A 17,804-nucleotide genomic window follows, 5' to 3' on the forward strand; every position below is an offset into this window, starting at 1 on the left:
GAATTATCTTTGGGGAAAATAGTGGAGATAAAGTTTCGGAGGGAGATGCAAATGTTTACTGAGGGAAATCAAGCGTGGTGAGAGGAAAGAAGGTAGGGAGGTATGGGGTGGGGTGGGAGAAGGGGGGAGAGTGAGAAAAGGAAAAACTTTGATTTCGATGAAACTCGAGGGCGGCATTGATTGAGAGAAAAGAAGGAAAAGTGGTGGAGGGGGTCGGGGTTGTCGACGCCGGCGTCGGCGTCGCAGGGAAGGGGGAGGGGGTGTCAATCGATAGCGCCGTTTCCACCCCCCACCCACCTCCTCCCCCTCTTACCATCCACCTTTACCTTCCAAGCTATTAGTGGCTCTTAATTTGACAGCGAACACGCGATTGTCGGATAAATTCATCAAGATCTACTAACGAACTACTGAATTATGCCACGGGTCAATTTTCCAGCTTCCACTAAAAGCACAATCGATAGCGTTCCGAGATCCCTTTCCCTCGCCCTGCAATTTTCATCCAACGATTTTATCAATTTTTCTCTCCTGAAAGCCCACTTTAATTTTTCTCGCCCGGCCCTCTCACTCCCAATTTAATCCTGATTTTTCTCCTACCTCCCAATCCGATTTTCAAGAGTTTTCAACGCAACGTACTTTCGAGCATCCAAACAACTGCTGCATCACCTGCAATTTCTCCACAAGAGCTGCCAATCCAACGAATTTTCATCTTCGGTCGTATATATATATATATATAGGAACCTGAAGTATATATGTATGTAATTTTTTTCAACGATAGCTGCGATTCTAACGAACTGTTGGATCTTCCATAAAACATATTCTACATTATATATACATATATATATATATGTATGTATATACGTATTGAGAAAATTGCTAGTCTCGCGTCGAATGGCAAAAGTTAAGCTACAGCGATACAATTTTCAACGAGATGTGCGAATCGAAGGTTCAACTTTGATAACGAAAATCTGCATTAAGTATATATATAATTTTTCAGCAAGCACTGCGAATGAAATGAACTTGGATCTTAAATAAAAAAAAACACTCTTACTTATATAATTTTTGATAAAATCTGCAAATAGAACGAGCGATGAAGCTTATCGCAATATTCCCACTTTGGTCTAATGATTCGGTCGAGACTAACTTTATCCGAACCTGATTAGAATCGCGGATGACCTTTCGTCCTGGATAAGCGTGGTGGCTGCGAAATAAAAAATGCAGGCTGATCGGAGTTTCCATTAGCTCCATTTTACGCGATATCGTGCTTCGATGAAATTTATTATTTTTAATACATATTTATCCTTTTCTTCCTTAAGGACGAAGATTGGGGTTTATCGGTTCTTCCTGCTGAGTCGAGGGAACGAAATATGAACGTGACGCGAAGTTTGAGTTTTAGAAATGGGATGAAATAGAGAAGAGGCATCAGTTTTGGTAATACGAGTGAAAGGTTGGGAAATCTCTGGGAGGAGAGTCCCCCCTGGTGCAGTTGCACTTTCGTCTATTGTGGCGAAGCGTCGCGACGTTGCCGTCCCTATTGTGTTCGTTTGGTTTGTACGCTGGGGAGCGGGCCCCTTCGCGATTCCCTTTCTCCCTCGGAGGTCCCCCCCCCCTTCCACCCTCTAGCCCAAAGCACCCTAATTATCGTGCCACGATGCCTTGTCCTTTATACTCTTTTTCTCTCCCTATACATATATATGTATATAATGTAAGTGATTGTAGATAGCTGACGATTTTGGAACACTTTATAGAAGGTAAAATTTTAAAATATGCTCTGGTTTATATGAAAATTTCAAGAAAAATAGTACGAAACCTATAGAAATATTGTAGTCGCCATTTTAATATTTATTTATCGAACAAATCTATTTTTTACAAATTTTTGATTGTACAGTAATAACTTTCATTGGAAAAGTTGTGATCTTTATGAAAAATATTAATTATTTCCTTGCAGAGATATTATATTTGCGTCAGTGATTTATTTTCTTTTTCCATAGTCCAAGGAAAAACTACTTTCCCACGCAATGCAAAGCTATTTCATTTTATTGTTTCAGACAACTTGGAAAAGTAGCGAATAACGAACAGATGCGATACTCGCGGATTTGGGATAACGATAATATCTCCCTAAACAGTACAAATATTAAAATATAAATATGTATCCAAGTTTATGAAAATTACTCTGGCACTGAAAAAAATCCCCAAAAAAACATATAGTTTTCAGCACACGTAATAAAAACGTCCCCTTAATTGTAAATTAGATTTACAACACAGCTACATAATTAATTACAACTCTTGTACATTCAAAGCTCTCCTCTCTCATAATAATAATTTTTCATCAACCCATGTCCCTTTTTCCCCAGCCCTCCCTCCTACGCTTCATTTCATATCCTGTCCAAAACTTTCAAGAAAAATCGCTCCGTTATTCCGGAACTTTCACCGCTCATCTCCCATTTGCTAATTCGCCCCTTTCCACTCGAGCAGGTTTCAATTATGGCCAAAGTTCCGTTTTGTATGGGTTTTTTTTTTGTAGACGGCTGACACGGAGTCAGTCGCGTAATGATACGTCAGGCTTTGGGGTTCCCGAACAGGTATTCTTGGTCTCGGTTGAGCGAACGAGATGAGTGTAGACGGATGGAGTAAAGAGGCTCGTGCCAGAAGAAGGTAAAAGTAAAGAAGCGCAGGCGCGTGCCCCAAGAGCGCGTGCGCCACTTGTCACCGGAAGACCGCATGGAATTTCCTTGCCTTTTCTGCACGCACGACCCTTTGTCCCACGGGCCAGACTCCCTTCCTTCCACTCCCCCCCCCCCCTTCCCCCTCCCATCCTGCTTGCCCCTTAGTAGCTCCTTTTTTCCCCTCGTCATAACCAACGTGCCATATGACACATGCTCCTGCTCCGCCAAAACATCAAACCTTCGCTATTTTCGTACTACCCCATACACCTATTCATTTTTAACTGTGTTCAAAAATTAAACAACTCTCCCTGTAGCTATGCTATTTATCTGAGAATATTTACCCTAAGATTACTTCATTCTGATTTCCCAAATTTTCTCACGCGTGGAAAATCCATATAAGGCTCGGAAAATTCGATCATTTACATATTTAGCTCGGAGAAAATTGGGAGCATCGCGATCAGTGTTGCCAAAACTTGCGTGGATCTATGGAATAGATTCAAGCTTTCCTGAAATTATTGTCGAGCGATTTTCCGAATTTTCCAGAGAACGGAAAATTCAGGGGGAAAATCTATATAAGGGTTTTGAAATATTATCGTTTTTTTTTTAAGCGTGAGTGAATCACTAATATAGGGGAAGGTAAATTATAAATGTGTAAAAACGTTGGGAGTCTGCGGAGAAAGAGGAGCGAAAACCCTGTGAGAGCTAATTTTCCCGCTCGACGAGGGTCATGAAAAGTGCATAAAAAGTGCTGGAGGGAAAAAGTCGCATGCAAGGGAAGTCCTGGACGTCAACGTACAACGATTTTTCGAGTTGCATATAGAAGGGGAACCCTCCTCGATGACGCCATGTGCGCGCGCGTGAATTTCACGCCAACGTAACGTATACACACGTGTGTATGTAACACACACGTGCATTACCGAAGGTACTAGACGTTCGGAAAACGTCGGGCTGGCTCGTATTTCGGGAAAGTCTTCCTCAGTACGCATGCACCGCTACTCGATCTGCACTTGGCACAGGCTGAGCCCTTCCTTTCAAGATTTTATCACTTTTTTTTTTCTACCTCCTCTTCCAATCCTTTCCTACGGGATTCCCCGGAAAATATCCAGGAAGTCCTTCCTCAGCCACGAAACGAAAGAATTTTAATTCGACAGAATTCAGAAGAATTTTTCCTCACGTTTTTCCTCCCCGCGTGAGCAGGAAAATTCAAATGTTATTATCGCGGAAAATTTTAAGGTTTTCCGGAGGGAAATTTAAGATTCGGGCATTTTCCAGGGGGAAATTGTGTGGAATTTATTTTCATGGGAGTCAGTGTTAAACAAGCGGAGGGAATATTCGAGAGTTAAAATACAGGGTGGAGAATAGGCTATTTTGTTTTCCCACGTAACAAACACAACGCGGCGGCCTCGTAACATTTGCCCGCCGGACTTTGCCAGATGTTCCCGTTGCTCACCCTGTCCGTTTGCCCGGAATTCCGGAGACGTTTCAAAACAAGATACCCCCTCCATTTGCCTCTACTATTATTTCAATTTATCGCTGTACAGGTACCCCGATAAAAACGGAAAATTGAATTTTCCTGCGAAAATTTTCACAGGAAAATTCGGAAAATGCGTTTTTCCAAGATTTTTCTACAATTTCTTGGTTCTCCGTCTCCTTCCATACCCTCCCATTGGAATTTTTCACTGAATTTTTCCTGGTATTCGAGAAAATTGAAGGATCCAATCAAATGCTCTCCAGCGAAACGAGGATCGATATTTGCGAGAATATTCCGGACTGGGCAATAACTAGCAAGACTACGGCTGATCCCGGCTTGTATGTAAATCAAGTAATCTAGGAGCACGGAATAATAGTAATGGTGCAAGGGTCCGAGAATTAGCGGTAAATGGAAATCGGCCGGTACCAAGTTTCACGGTTCCACGCGCGTGTCATCAATTTCGTCGGATGGATCTGATCGGCGCGCCGGATGTGGAATGCAGCTGGCTGCATTTATCAACGAGGAAATTGCATTCTGGCCAAAGTATATGCATGCTCGGTTTTTCTAATACACGCGACCGATTCCGGTCACGTAAATAACCGGAACGAACCGTGGCAAAGCTCCCCAAGAATGTGACGTTCGCCAACGACCTTTAACCTCGCGCTTTAGCAATTTTCGGCCTCGATACCAAATACCGCAGTATGTGCGTTTTGGAAAAACTCGGAAAATTCAACAACGGAAATCGGTATTGACCCAAAGTACACATATAGGAAAAAAAAAAAAATTCTGGAAATAAAACATTGTGAGGTGAGAACGGTGAGGGCAAACAAAGGGAAAGTTAGCGCGGAGATTTTTTGCTGATGAAAAAATTTTCCGAGGGACAGAGAGAAGGAGTCACACCCTTGGCAAGCTTGGAAAGTTTAATTTGTTCGCTAGACAATGCGGCAATTCGAGGTAAACGAACCCTCGACTAGAGTGACTCGTGCCAACTTCAGTCCAGCGACCGAATTTACGACTTTAACGTTCTCCAATCCCCACCCCAATGGACACCGCGGATTTTCCCAATTTTCCTTCCCATGCACTCGTCGCTGGAAAAGCCGCGAATATAGATTTTTCGAAACGAAAGAATTCGAGGCTTTTAAGGATTAAACGTCCATTTAATTTCTTTCTCCTATAAAGATTTTCCAGTTTAAACATTTTTCTTTGAAAGAAAATTCCGATACTTTGCGAAAAGCTATTACAAGGGGCGTAACAAACCCTGTTGGGATAATGAAGGGGTCGCCGTCCTGTTATCAGCGGCGAATGACTGCTATCGAGGAAGCCACGCTTATTTTTATTGAAAATTACAGGCTGTCGGGTCGTCCAGACGATGATTAATTCTTAAATGTCTCGGGGTCTAATTTAAACAATGTCTGGCCTGTATTAATTGGATTCAGCAATTTTAATTTTCCTCCCCCTATAGATTGCCATCAGAGCGAATGAATAATGCTTTTAAGCTCATTTTTCAATTGATTTTCCCACTTTTCCAAAATAGATGTTAGTGCATTTTCCGGAATTTTCCTTCGAGCGTCACTTGAGAATCCTCTCCATGAATTCACTTTTGGCCAGATTTGCACGAAGGATTATAAGCAAAGTTGGGAAATTCGGCTCGACTCGGTGAAATCCAGCGAAGCTTCCGTGCAAAATCTGCGGTCCATAATCCCACCTGCATACAAGTCAATTGGGAAAAGCTGCGCAACACGCGTAAACATTTGTGGGAAATAAAAAAGCGAGAAGCATTTTCCAAGACAATCGCCAATTCCGAAACATAAAGTTGGACTTTTACCAGCGATCCATAGCCATAGATAAGTTTGTATCGAGATGGAGTCATAAATTCTGTCCCTGCCACATAAATTTCGAAGAGTCTTCTAGATATTGATCTCCATTAAAGCAAGATCGAAAAAGAGCAAAGTAACATGTAACTTTTGCTCAGTTTTCTTTTCTCCATTTGTTACCAATTTTTTCCATTTTCTTTCGATCTTATTATGCCTTTTTTAAAAACAATCTTGTCAATCTCTTTCGTTTAATTAAATTTCCATTAAACCCGGCTGATCCGAATTTTCCCGCATTTTCCGAATATGTATAATAATAAATTCATATTTTTAATCTGCCTATGGGTATATACAGTTGCTTCATCGGATATTCCGCAGAAGTCTGATTAAATTTGACCGATGACAACGGATAATTCCGAGTCCTCGGATAATTTTTGTAATTTATCTCCTTTGCCTTTTTCCAGTTTTTCATTCGTCACATTCTTCTCGTATTTCCCCCATATACTATAGCTAATTAAATTTGTATGCTTTTTCCTGCCGTCTAGACCTGTCGTTTATTCATTCGTTTTTCCAGAGATCCAACGAAATTTGATCGATGACAACGGATAATTTCGAGTCCTCTGATAATTTTTACAAGATTTATATTTCTTCCCTCGCCTGATATCTTCTTTTCCCACGTCACATTCGATAGGAATGATTGGGCGATAAGTTTAGCCGGGACATGGGGCGCCATGAAACGAAAGAAATTCACGTTTCTAGGGATTCTATTTCGGGAATATAGGGAGCTTTGCCTTCGGGGCTTCAGCGTTCGCGAGATGAAAGATTCGCGGGGAATATCAGTGGTGGGTAAAGGATCTTCGGTGCAGCGAAGACTAAAAAACTGTAATCCTGATGGAGTATATCTAATTCCATCCACTTTCCTTAGGGATATTGGAGACGAATTTCTAAAGTTTAGAGAGAACCCAAGGGTCGAAGAAAAAAAAACATGAAACTTGCTAAGAGCGATGTTGGAAAAATTTAATTTTCCAAGGGTGGCTGGAAATTCCTCGAGTTTGGAGAAGGAACGTTGGAGTATCTTGGAATCCTTGGAAGTCAAAGAGGGGTTGAGAGATCGTGAGGGGAAAGAGAGAGAGAGAGAGAGAGAACACAGGTCGCAGGGCGAACGAGCCACGTCCGCGGCTCCTTACTTGGACAAAATCAATAACCTGTTTGGGGGTGTAGGTCCTAAGAACAGAGGCCATATCAAAACCACCGCAAAAAACCCTAGGCAGGTGCGTGAAAATATCTGCCCCCACACCTGGCCGCGCCATCTCTCCCAAAATTGTCACTCCCCGCCCACGAGCGCTCAACCAAAAATCCTAGAAATCCCCACGAAAACCACCGAGTAACCTCCACCTTCACCTTGCCAATTTTCCCAACCCCTGAGCGTGAAAATTCCACCTCACCCCCCTTCGAGCCCCTCACCAATCAGTCGCGCCCTCGTTAGCGGAAAAACTTTTCCTCGTAAAGAAAATTTAAAGAAAAAAAAACCGACGATTTTTCTTGGAAAATTCGGGTTTTTCCGTTGGAAAAACAGGATTTTCCGCTTGGTTTTAGGGAGAAAATATTGAACAGTGCGTCTTACCGTCTTCTGGCAAATCCTTGGCGTAGCTCGATCACCTCCTGCAGCACTTTTTTCACAGAAAATCCGGAAAATGCTTGTCCGTGGTAAAACTGGTGAAAATTGGTGGAAAATGGAGGTTTTTCCGATGGAAAATCGCAGTCGGGGGTTAATCGCGGTCGTTGCTTCTCCGCGAGGGCGAGTTCGGCATCCTCGCAGCGACCCCTATGAACCCCGCGCCACCCCCAACCGTCGTCGCTCGACAGAAGAGAAGAGGCTCGGGCTCGAACTGTCACCACTAGCCACCCCCGTGGTACACACGAAACTCACCACCGGACCTTCGAGGTCTTGGGTCACCCACGTACCTTTGCTACTCACAATTCCAGTCGGACATCGATGGATTTTCCCCGCTTTTCCAAGGCGTTTTCTCAACTCCGACAGGCGAGACTCTCGCCTTAGGGGTGGATGGGGGTGCAAAGGGGTGGTTGAGAGGAAAATCGATGAGTTTTTCCGGAGTTTTCCCGATGTTTTTTCGTGGAATTTTTTGACGGTTCTGGAGGGACTGGTCGTTGAAATTTTAGGCGGTAATCCGGAGAACGGTGTTTGAGTTTTGCGGGAGGCAAGGCTCGGGTCGAGTTAGCGCGGCTGAGGGGCGCGGACCACTAGCTGACGAGCCGCCCGGATCGTTGGATAAGACTCGAAGGGGCCGTTCCGCTCGACGTGCCAACTCCCCACTCTCTACCGCCCCACCAGAACCATCCACCCAGGAACCCCTTACCCTCCAACCCCCTCTGCGTCACCGTGACGACCGCGCAGCTTTCCTACCAACACCCGTACTCCACTCAGACCGACATCCACACCCGCACTCGGTGCTCACTCATGGTAGTAGTACTCTCTCTCTCTCTCTCCCCCCCCCCCCCCCCTATATCTATCCATCTATCACTATAACCATTCCCAATCGTTCCTAATCATTCGTCATCATTCCATCGTACGTGAATTACAGAAACATTCCTCCCTCAATGCTCCAATCTCAACCTCTTAATCCAGTTGTTTTTTTTTTTTTTTTTTTTTAAATTCTCATTTTCACAATTTTCACCCTTCTCTCTCTATCGTTTAAGAAATTATTTTTAAAAAAATCGTCCTCCTGCAACTTGAGACAATTCGACCTTAATCCACTTTTCCATAATTTTCATGGAAAACGTACTCAAAGGGGTAGTTTTTTCCCTATAGTAAAACGCGTGGTAAATTCGTTTCACCGAGGCTTTGAAGAATACCGATAATTCTAAATGGCCCTTTTCATGCATTTTTTAATAATCTTTCTCGGTAAAAACGTGACCTGTTGAGGGGTGGCACGATCGGGGCTGTGGATAACGAACAGCCAGTATAATACGCTAGCCTATGTTTTCACGAACGACCAGATAAGGGATGAATTTATTTGGCATCGAGAAAAATGACAAGAAGCTCGTGGTTTCCTGCACCAATGTGCCATCGAGATCGCAATCTGGCCCACGTATCGTTTTTTCGCCACTGTTTGGTGGAGTCTGAAAAATACGAGAGATTCAGTTCGGTTTGATTCGAACGAGCTGCTCGAAGCAGGAATATTAAAAGGGCAAATAATAGAAAGATATAAGAGAATAAATTCTACCTGATTTTATTTTTTCCACATCGCAATTGATGGAAGAGACGTGATCTCATTTGGCCAAAGTTTAATTAGAAACACGACAGGCGAATCTTGAAACAATTAATCTCTGCCTCGTTCAATTCGAATTAAATCCATTCCCATCAATCGTAACGGTACCTGCAGCAGTTTGGAAAATAATTAAACCATCATTAAAACGATGCAATATTAATAGTTTCCACTGGAAACTGGATAATAATCTTAATCAATAATTCAGCTGGAAGATCTTTGAATATTTGCAGAAAGATTCGAGTGGAGTCTGAAGTTGGCATCTGACAGCACAATGCACTTTCGATTTTAGCGAAAATACGCTCCAGAGATACCTGGGAAAATCTATTATCCTTTATCAGTTAAGCATCTGTCGGTGTATTGTACTCGTGCGAGCGATAAGAATTTATTACGTATCACGACTCTCTTATCGTATATGTATTTGTGTCATCGTGTCAAGGCTCCTCCAATTTTCGTCCATCAAGGCTATTCCACACATTTTCCCTAAAATTTTCACAAACTTGAGCCTAAGGAAAATTCTGCTTGTTTTTTTATCGACGAGAGAATGAGAGAAAGATTCAAACATATTCGAGCAGTGGCATATAGCGACGTTTGACCAGTATAGCATACATCAAAATAAGGCTCCTCCAATTTTCGTCCATCAAGGCTACTTCACACATTTTCCCTAAAATTTTCACAAACTTGAGACTAAGGAAAATTCTCCTTGTTTTTTTGTCGACGAGAGAATGAGAGAAAGATTCAAACATATTCGAGCAGTGGCATATAGCGTCGTTTGACCAGTATATGTAGCATATATCAAAATAAGGCTCCTCCAATTTTCGTCCATCAAGGCTACTTCACACATTTTCCCTATAATTTTCACAAACTTGAGACTAAGGAAAATTCTCCTTGTTTTTTTATCGACGAGAGAAAGAGAGAAAAACTCAAACATATTCGAGCAGTGGTAAATAACGACGTTTGACGAGTGTTCGATTAGTTAGCATGAAAATAAGTACAGCTTACGTGGACTGCAATAATACTGACAGTACGGATACAATAATTAGTTGGAACTTCCTGCCTTGCAATTCTTTCCACTCTTCCTCAGTATTTTACAAAATATTTGTTCTCTCTTCTCCTCTTCTCTTCAACGTCCATACTAATTTTTCCCTTTTGTCTCGAGTGTCTAATTACGAATAGTTTTGCAAAAAGAATTCAAAGCTGAAGAAAAATATTGCAAGAGAAACGTTTAATCGCGAGAAAAAGAGAAGGAGTGGAAATGAAGTCTCGTTGGTTTTGGTCGAAAGGGGAGAAATTCAAAGAGATTGTTTGATCAAGACAAAAGTTTTATTGTACAGACTTAGAGTAAAGAATAGAGATGAGTGTATGAAATAATATATATAGTATAATTTAATTAAGAACGAATGTCGCGGGATGGGGTGGGTCGAGATGGAAATGGAATTACGTTGGAATGGATTTCGTTGATTTGGGATCCACGAGTTTTCTTGTGATGTCTCAAGCAGAATTCGCCGATCCTTTGGCATGCCTGCTCCAGCATTTCCTTAGGCACTGTGATCACTAGCCTTATGTAGGAGGGATAATCGAAACACTGCAATAAGGACATAAATCAATCTTTGCTCAACCGCCACAATAATTAATTCCCAACCCAAGACATGAATATTAATAATCACGAAATAGTTTCTGCTGTACACCTGATTCGTGCTCTTGACCTGTTACGATAATTAACCCTATAAATTAACTTTATCAAGATATCAATCCATCAGGCAATTTTCATTCATCATCCTATGCTGTTCTTATTTCAGATTTTTTTTTTTTTTTTTTAATATAGGATAAACCACGAGTGATACAGAGCCAAGAGAATTTTTCTCGATTAATTCAGGATAAAATGAAATCTGCAATTACCTGTCCAGGCAGGCAGAAAACTGATTCCTCGGCGAGTAATTGTTTAACAAAGTCGAGATCGGAGTGGAACTCTGGAAAATTCGGGAGGTCCACGTGTACCTGGAAAAATTCTAGAATTTATCGACCATAAATCGAAGGGGTAACGCCCCCTTAGTTTGTCCCGTTTACATTAGCGCCGGAATGGCCCAGGATATTTATTGGCCAGCAAGAACCACCCCCGATGCTCCCCAATAAAATTGCACGATTTGCATCGAAAAGAAATCTCTGCACAGCTGTGATAAAAAATTCGTGAATGCAAACGAGACAAATCGTGTTATTCTATCTCCTCCCCCCTCCCCACCCCCCTCTTTCTCTAACTTGCAAATAATACAAGGCAATTTTAGTTTTTAATATTACCATCATGTACATGGCTCCATCTGGCATTATTGGCTTCAGTCCAGGGATTTTTTTGATCAAGTTGTACGACACTTTCGAATGGGCCTGTGGAGGAACAAGAGAAACGAGCTTGTAAATATTTTCTAATCCAGCAAATTTTCAAGGTTTTAATAAAAGAGAATGATTTTTATCGAGTCCAGTGGATAATTGGATTAACCAGATAAACAGTGAAATATAAGTTCATACAGGAATCTATAAAACCTGGTGGTGATCGTGATACGTTTCAGGACAGATAATAATATAATTGCCATTTACATTACACAGTGGGCATGTATTGGTAATCGGTTACGCGACCAGGACTTTTGAATAGTTAAATAAGGCACGTTCCGCTCGTTCCACAAATATCCGCTTATATTCGGTTAAACTACAATGAAATAATAATTGCCTCTAGTATCGATCAGCACTTTTGCCAGCCACGCCAGATCAATGCTTTTCGTTAAAACGGGATCACCCGCTGCAGTTTCCTTTCAAGCTGGCTGTAAATGGATAAAAATAAGAGTCCCTCTCCACGAGGGGACAAAAGCATTCGCACTTACATGCAAAACTCCCACAGTGTCGTCGAAAAACTTCTGTGGAGTGTGTTTCAAAATCGTTGGCAGGGCCCCCTGAACTATCGTGTTGCTGCCAATTATTCTCTGACTGAGGCAGTGCAATCCTTGCCTGATCTAGATTACCAGCGAAAAAACCAAGAAATTAATTATCCTCGGAATTCCACAATGTTCAAACGATTTTGAAAGGTGAGAAAAATTACCTCTTTGCCCAAAATATTATTTCGATCGTGAATTATTATCCAGCCCATTCTCCAGCCAGGAACGAGGAATCTGCAATGAACGCGTGTATCGTTAAAAATTTCTCAGTGGAGAACAAGTGGATTCCAAGTGGCTGGATGAGTTTTCGTGGAAAAGGGTGCAGGCCGGAGGAAAATCGAACGGTGCAGTTCGGCAGGTGATGGGCATTTATGGTAAAGGGGATGGAAATTTCGATTCGATGCACGTCTCGCGTGCCTACGTACCTTTTGGTCAGACCACTGCACGACAAAATAGGAACTTCGGTCGATAGAGACGCTAACGAGTGGAAAGCCCGGCCCGGAAACACCTGACGGAACAGAAATGGAAACAAAATGCTTATTTCGCCTCTGTGTGCTCCAGCTAATTTCTCCAGCCAAAAAAGCTTATCTTCAATCCCCCCCCCCCCCCCCCTTCATAAAACTATTCTACAATACAAGAAGAGAGAATTCCAGCAGAAAACTCACCATATGCTCGTAGATCTCATCCGCTATGATAGGCACGTAATACTTGGCAGCTATATCTAAAATGTCGAGTATGTGATCTCGACTGAACACGGATCCACAGGGATTCGAGGGATTATTTATAATAATGGCAGCTGTGGATTCGTCGATTTGCGATTCCAGATCGTCCAGGTCGATCTCCCAGCCCAACTCTGGCTGCAAGGACCACAACATTTTCACTCCTTAATTCCCGTTCCTCTTATAAAAATATAATTCTTTCCCCCACTCGATTCCTCGTACATACTCACGCGCAAATTGTAGGATTTCACGTTGATACCGAAGCTTCCAGCGAGTGTTTTATAAATGGCGAAACCAGGTCGTGGGATTAAAATATTTTGACCCTCTCTGGCGAGGGCCGAGATGCTGAGATCCAGGGCGCAGGAACATCCGCTGCAGAGGATAACGTCCTGAAAGGATAATGTGGCCTCTTAGCCAAAGTGCCAAAATTGCTCTTCTGCGAGGCTCCTCGATTATAGTCGAGATCCTGGCGTGGAATTTTCCGAGATTTTTTTGACACTTGTACAGGTCGAAATGATAAATCGGTCATTTACTCGTGATCGAGGGATTCTCGTGGGGTGAGTCGAGGAGTGATTTTCGTGGGACCGTGCAAAGGGTGGATTAAAATGCACTCGTAGGCCAGACGGACCAGCCACGAGCCTAGTGTGGGATTATTCAGGCGCGTTCGCGCAGTTTCGACTTTATAATTTCTAATTAAGGACCGTACCTTGGGGTCCACTCGTGCAAACTCGTTCGAACTGTACTCGGCCACTGCTGCTCTCGCACTTTCGTAACCTGTGCAACGAAAAAGTTTATTTCGATATAGTATATTTAATTAGAATTTTTTATCTCGACGAGTCGTTGACTCTAAAGGAATTTATTTTTAATCCACTTTGAATTTAATCATTGCTTTTTTTAGTTCGTTAATGATCGGTTCATGCACTGAGTGTGGAATTTTTTGTTGTTAAAAAATTGTTGCAAGAGCTTTATTTAATTAGCTTTTTGTTGTTTGGTTCAATAATTATTTTTTATTGAGTTTTAGTTTAGCGAGTATACTTCTGGACTGAAAGATTTGGTTTGGCAAACGAAGGTTAATTTTGTTAGTTTTTTTGGGAAATTCACCTGTGCTTGGAGCGTAACCATTGTACAATTGAGAAGCAACGCTCTCTTGGACAGCCGCGATGACTTCCTTTGGTGGCTTCAAATTACCAAACGTAGTTGGATCACCTGAAGGAGAGAGTAGATCGAGTTAATAATTTTTGAATCGTTACGCTATACGTTAATATCTAAGCTAGTTGGAGCAGCTTTGAAATTTAAATGAGAGTTCGAATTCCATGGTACAACACATTTTTCGTTATCTGCCACTGATTAAGATTCCATCGAATGAAATCTCTGTAAAACTCACTGGAGATTTTAGAGGAGATACGTAGATTGGGGAAATAAAGAAAATGGGAAGAAAGGAGATTTTGAAATATCAATTGGTACAATAAAATGCTTATATAGTGCAATAATAATTGATTGCTCGACGAAACTTGGGAGATCTGGAAAGTTTCCTGATTTGTTCCGAGCCGTCGAATCATTCACCTCGAGAAACTTCCAGAAATGCTTTGACTTTTAACATTTAGAATCGAGAATTCGCACTAAACTGATCAATTGCAAAATATGAATTTATTCCTGTCATTATACAAACTCATCTCCCTGCATAGGAAAACTTCCAAAATTTAATCCCATCTCGAAACCAGTTCTTCCCGATCTTCTTGAATAATTTCCGATTTACTCTTGAAATAGAAATGTAAAATTTCTCTTCGTGCAAAAACACCGATCGACAGCTACTCACGGGGGTTTGTTTTGGACACACAGGAAGCAGGTTTTTAGGAATTTTTAAAATGTTTGCTTATATTAAGTTTTTGCACGGTTTCTCCAACGATATTTACCGGACAGAAATGGAATCGAGAAGACAGGATTGATCGAAATGATGAAATATTGATTAAGAAAACAGAGAATCTCACCGATAGAGAGAGCAATCATGCTTTTTTCCGGATTCGGCTCGCAAACGATGTTCTCTACGATGGACCTGATGGGATTGTGGGTTCTTCTGCCGATTTCCGACAACTTGACGTCCCAGTGGTTCCTGGAGGTGCAAGACATTTTCCTGGCTTCCCTCCACCCACGGGAGTTTTCCTTGGATTCCTTAATTTTTCCTGATTTTCCTTGACTTTTTTCGAGAATTCCCCTCGACCCAGTCGAGTTCTACGATTAAACCTACTCTTACTTCTCTTTATCGACAAACTACAACTCTATCGCTGGCATCTGAAACCGATCGGCGACGGAGAAGAAAAATCGGCACGATTTTCGTGTTTCGCCAAAGCAGAAAACCAAAAACAACAGCTAGATCTCTGATTTTGCAGAAAATCGGCAATGATCGGTAAAGATCGGTAACAAATCGAGAGGCCAGGAGAAAATTGTAACTAGAATTTCTGTGCTCGATGATCGGATCGAAGGATGAGACCAGAATGACATGAAATGTACAAACGAGCAGGGTTTAAAAAGTTTCGAGAGGTTTTGGGAAACGAAGGGGAGAGAGAGAGAGAGAGAGAGAGAGAGAGAGTGCGTAAGCGCAAATATCGATCGCTGCTAGATCAGCGGGGCTCGATCCGCGGGAGTTGGCAGGATGGACCAATGAGCGTTCACCACGGATCGAGCGAACCGGTCGGATTGGTTAAACGGGTCCACACCTTCCTCGTAATTAATTGACCGGCAAGCGTCTCTACGTCACCAAATCGGAGTCCTCGAACCATTGCACGCGCTCGCCCCCTGATCGAACCGAGTCGAGCCTCTCCTTCTTCTCGTGCTACTCTGTTTACCAAACCGATCCTTTTTCCACTCTTTTTTTTTTATCCTGCAACGCCGAGCAAACAAGCTTACTCATTTGTTTTTTTTAAACAACCACGAGCATTGCCACGCTGCCTTCTCGTGACGCATAAAAACCGAACAAATTTTGCGAGCGACGAGAGTGCGAATTTTTTAAAATCGAGTAATAATTTCTATGGTCGGAGATCGTCAATTTTAATTACCCCGTAATGTCAGCGAACAATATGGAGCACTCGTTTAGCGATTGATTATTCATCGATCATTGTTTGGCGATACTCTAATATTATTATTATCATTATTTTTAATATTCTCTCGACAATGCTCAGGCTTATTTTCGAATCTCTAAATTTTCCACGCGTGCGCCTATAAATTTACCGCTTTTTCTTTTATTTATTCGCTCGCACTGGTTTTGCTCGAGCAGTTATTTCGTCAACGAAATTTATCGAAAGTATTGCATAAATAATTGAATTTAATTAAACTGGTTGCACAACGGAACCACCTATATCTATATACAGCGGTCCAAATAAACAAAGTTTAGCATACGTCGATTATGTGTTTTGATCTTTCGTTAATAATATTGAGATTTATGCGAGAAGAGGCTTTATGAAAATAGGGGGGGGGGGGGAAATTAAATAGATGCAACGATGCGATAGGAATTTGGAATACGATTATGAAAAGTTGGTGCTATTGGGATTGGTCAAAACAGAACCAGCTGATTACCATTAAGCTACCAAGGTCGCGTGCGAAATAAATGTTAAAGGAGGCTCGTGTGGTGGGAGATTGAGAAAGCCAGAGGTGTGCGGTGGGGCTTGGTCGAGGGCTGGTCCATTCGGCGACGAATCTCGTGATCGCGCGTCCTGGACAGGCCCCTTTACCACTGAATTTTACCGTATTAATTCACGCACGTGCCGAGCCGCGACACACCCGTGCATAAATCACAGACTTCCGAAATCTGTGAGACGATAGCCGGTTCGGACCCGAGAAAACCGGAGCTACGACATTCCACGTTCTCCTGCATAGATTCTCTCTCTCTCTCTCTCTCTCTCTCTCTCTCTCTATCTCTATCACTCTTGCCAAGTCAAGAGCAAAATGTTTTCATCGATTTTATTTATTAATTAACTTACCGAATTAAAACGCTAATTCGCTTTCCACCGATTTTCCAAATTTAATCGCCCAATACTCGACGCCTTTGAAACTTTCTAGAGATCGGTGTAAAAATCTTTCGATTCTCCTCGATCCATTTGTACCTCGTTGCTTCGATAAACAAACTATGCTGTTGTTTCTAATTAAAAAATATTTTCGGTCATTAAAGTTATTTTTTAGGTTTACGAATATTGCTAATAAAGATTCGTTGGTTTTGTTGATTAATTTACCAGATTCTATTTCCACCGATTTTCCAAATAAATCGATAACACTCGACTGTCTAGAAATTTTTAGAGATTGATGTAAAAACCATTCGATTCTCCTCGAACCATTTGTACCTCGTTGCTTCGATAAACAAACTATGCTTCTCCTTTTGATTAAAAAATGTTGTAGATCCTTGAAATTATGTTATAAGTTCACGAATATTACTGACGATATAATAAAGGTGCATTGATTTTATTTCCACTGATTTTCCAAATAAATCTATAACACTCAACTGCTTAGAAATGTTTAGAGATTGGTGTAAAAACCTTTCGATTCTCCTCGATCCATTTGTACCTCGTTGCTTCCAAAAGAAAACTATTCTGCTCCGTTTGATTAAAAAATGTTGTAGATCCTTGAAATTATTTTACAAGTTTACGAATATTACTGACGATATAACAGACATTGATTGATTTCATTAATTAACTTATCGAATTAACGTATCAGGCAAAATTCACTATTTCCACCAATTTTCCGAGCAACCCCCCTAACGACGACTCCCTGGGAAATTTCTGGAGGTCGCTATAAGAACCTTTCAATTTTCCTCGACCCATTTGCAGCACGCTACTTCGACAAACAAACTGCTATACTGTCCTTTCTAAACAAAAAATATTTTCGCTCCGTCCTTGTCACTATCTTATCGGTTTACGAATATTGCTATATAATGATAATCGAGAG

At 41.7% G+C, this 17,804-nt stretch overlaps 2 protein-coding genes across 3 annotated transcripts in view; both read right to left on the minus strand.

Annotated features, from left to right (window-relative positions):
* Nucleotides 1–8,201, minus strand: part of LOC136781420 (neural-cadherin-like) — a 50,155-nt gene extending 41,954 nt beyond the window's left edge. Inside the window, 1 exon segment of the mRNA XM_066740323.1 lies at nt 7,570–8,201. The gene's annotated coding sequence lies outside the window, so the exon portion shown is untranslated.
* Nucleotides 8,202–10,549: 2,348 nt separating this feature from the next.
* Tat (Tyrosine aminotransferase) lies at nt 10,550–17,685 on the minus strand. 2 transcript variants are annotated; one of them, XM_066739996.1, is made up of 14 exons: nt 17,424–17,685; nt 17,096–17,348; nt 16,847–17,004; nt 14,861–15,101; nt 13,974–14,078; nt 13,579–13,646; nt 13,103–13,261; nt 12,819–13,010; nt 12,579–12,661; nt 12,318–12,387; nt 12,103–12,231; nt 11,528–11,611; nt 11,132–11,230; nt 10,550–10,817 (listed from the first exon to the last, which is right to left on the minus strand). In XM_066739996.1, the coding sequence occupies exons 4-14, from the start codon at nt 14,997–14,999 to the stop codon at nt 10,623–10,625; spliced, it is 1,323 nt and encodes a 440-aa protein (XP_066596093.1). In that variant the 5' UTR covers nt 15,000–15,101; nt 16,847–17,004; nt 17,096–17,348; nt 17,424–17,685; the 3' UTR covers nt 10,550–10,622. The 2 variants fall into 2 exon arrangements, with proteins under 2 accessions (XP_066596093.1, XP_066596092.1); XM_066739995.1 differs by having other exon boundaries at nt 17,096–17,261; nt 17,363–17,685.
* Nucleotides 17,686–17,804: the final 119 nt, after the last annotated feature.

This window comes from Prorops nasuta, unplaced genomic scaffold (assembly GCF_024137725.1).
Source record: "Prorops nasuta isolate Cenicafe-Biocafe unplaced genomic scaffold, Cenicafe_Pnas_1.2 PNAS00022, whole genome shotgun sequence".
NCBI lineage: Eukaryota > Metazoa > Arthropoda > Insecta > Hymenoptera > Bethylidae > Prorops > Prorops nasuta.

Coding starts and splice junctions, on each gene's coding strand:
- Tat (XM_066739996.1), bottom strand. CDS start 14,999: ATGTCTTGCACCTCCAGGAACCACTGGGACGTCAAGTTGTCGGAAATC. Junction 13,011..13,102: donor TGAAATCCTACAATTTGCGC/GTGAGTATGTAC, acceptor TGGTCCTTGCAG/CCAGAGTTGGGCTGGGAGAT. Junction 11,612..12,102: donor ACACTGTGGGAGTTTTGCAT/GTAAGTGCGAAT, acceptor GTTCCTCCACAG/GCCCATTCGAAAGTGTCGTA.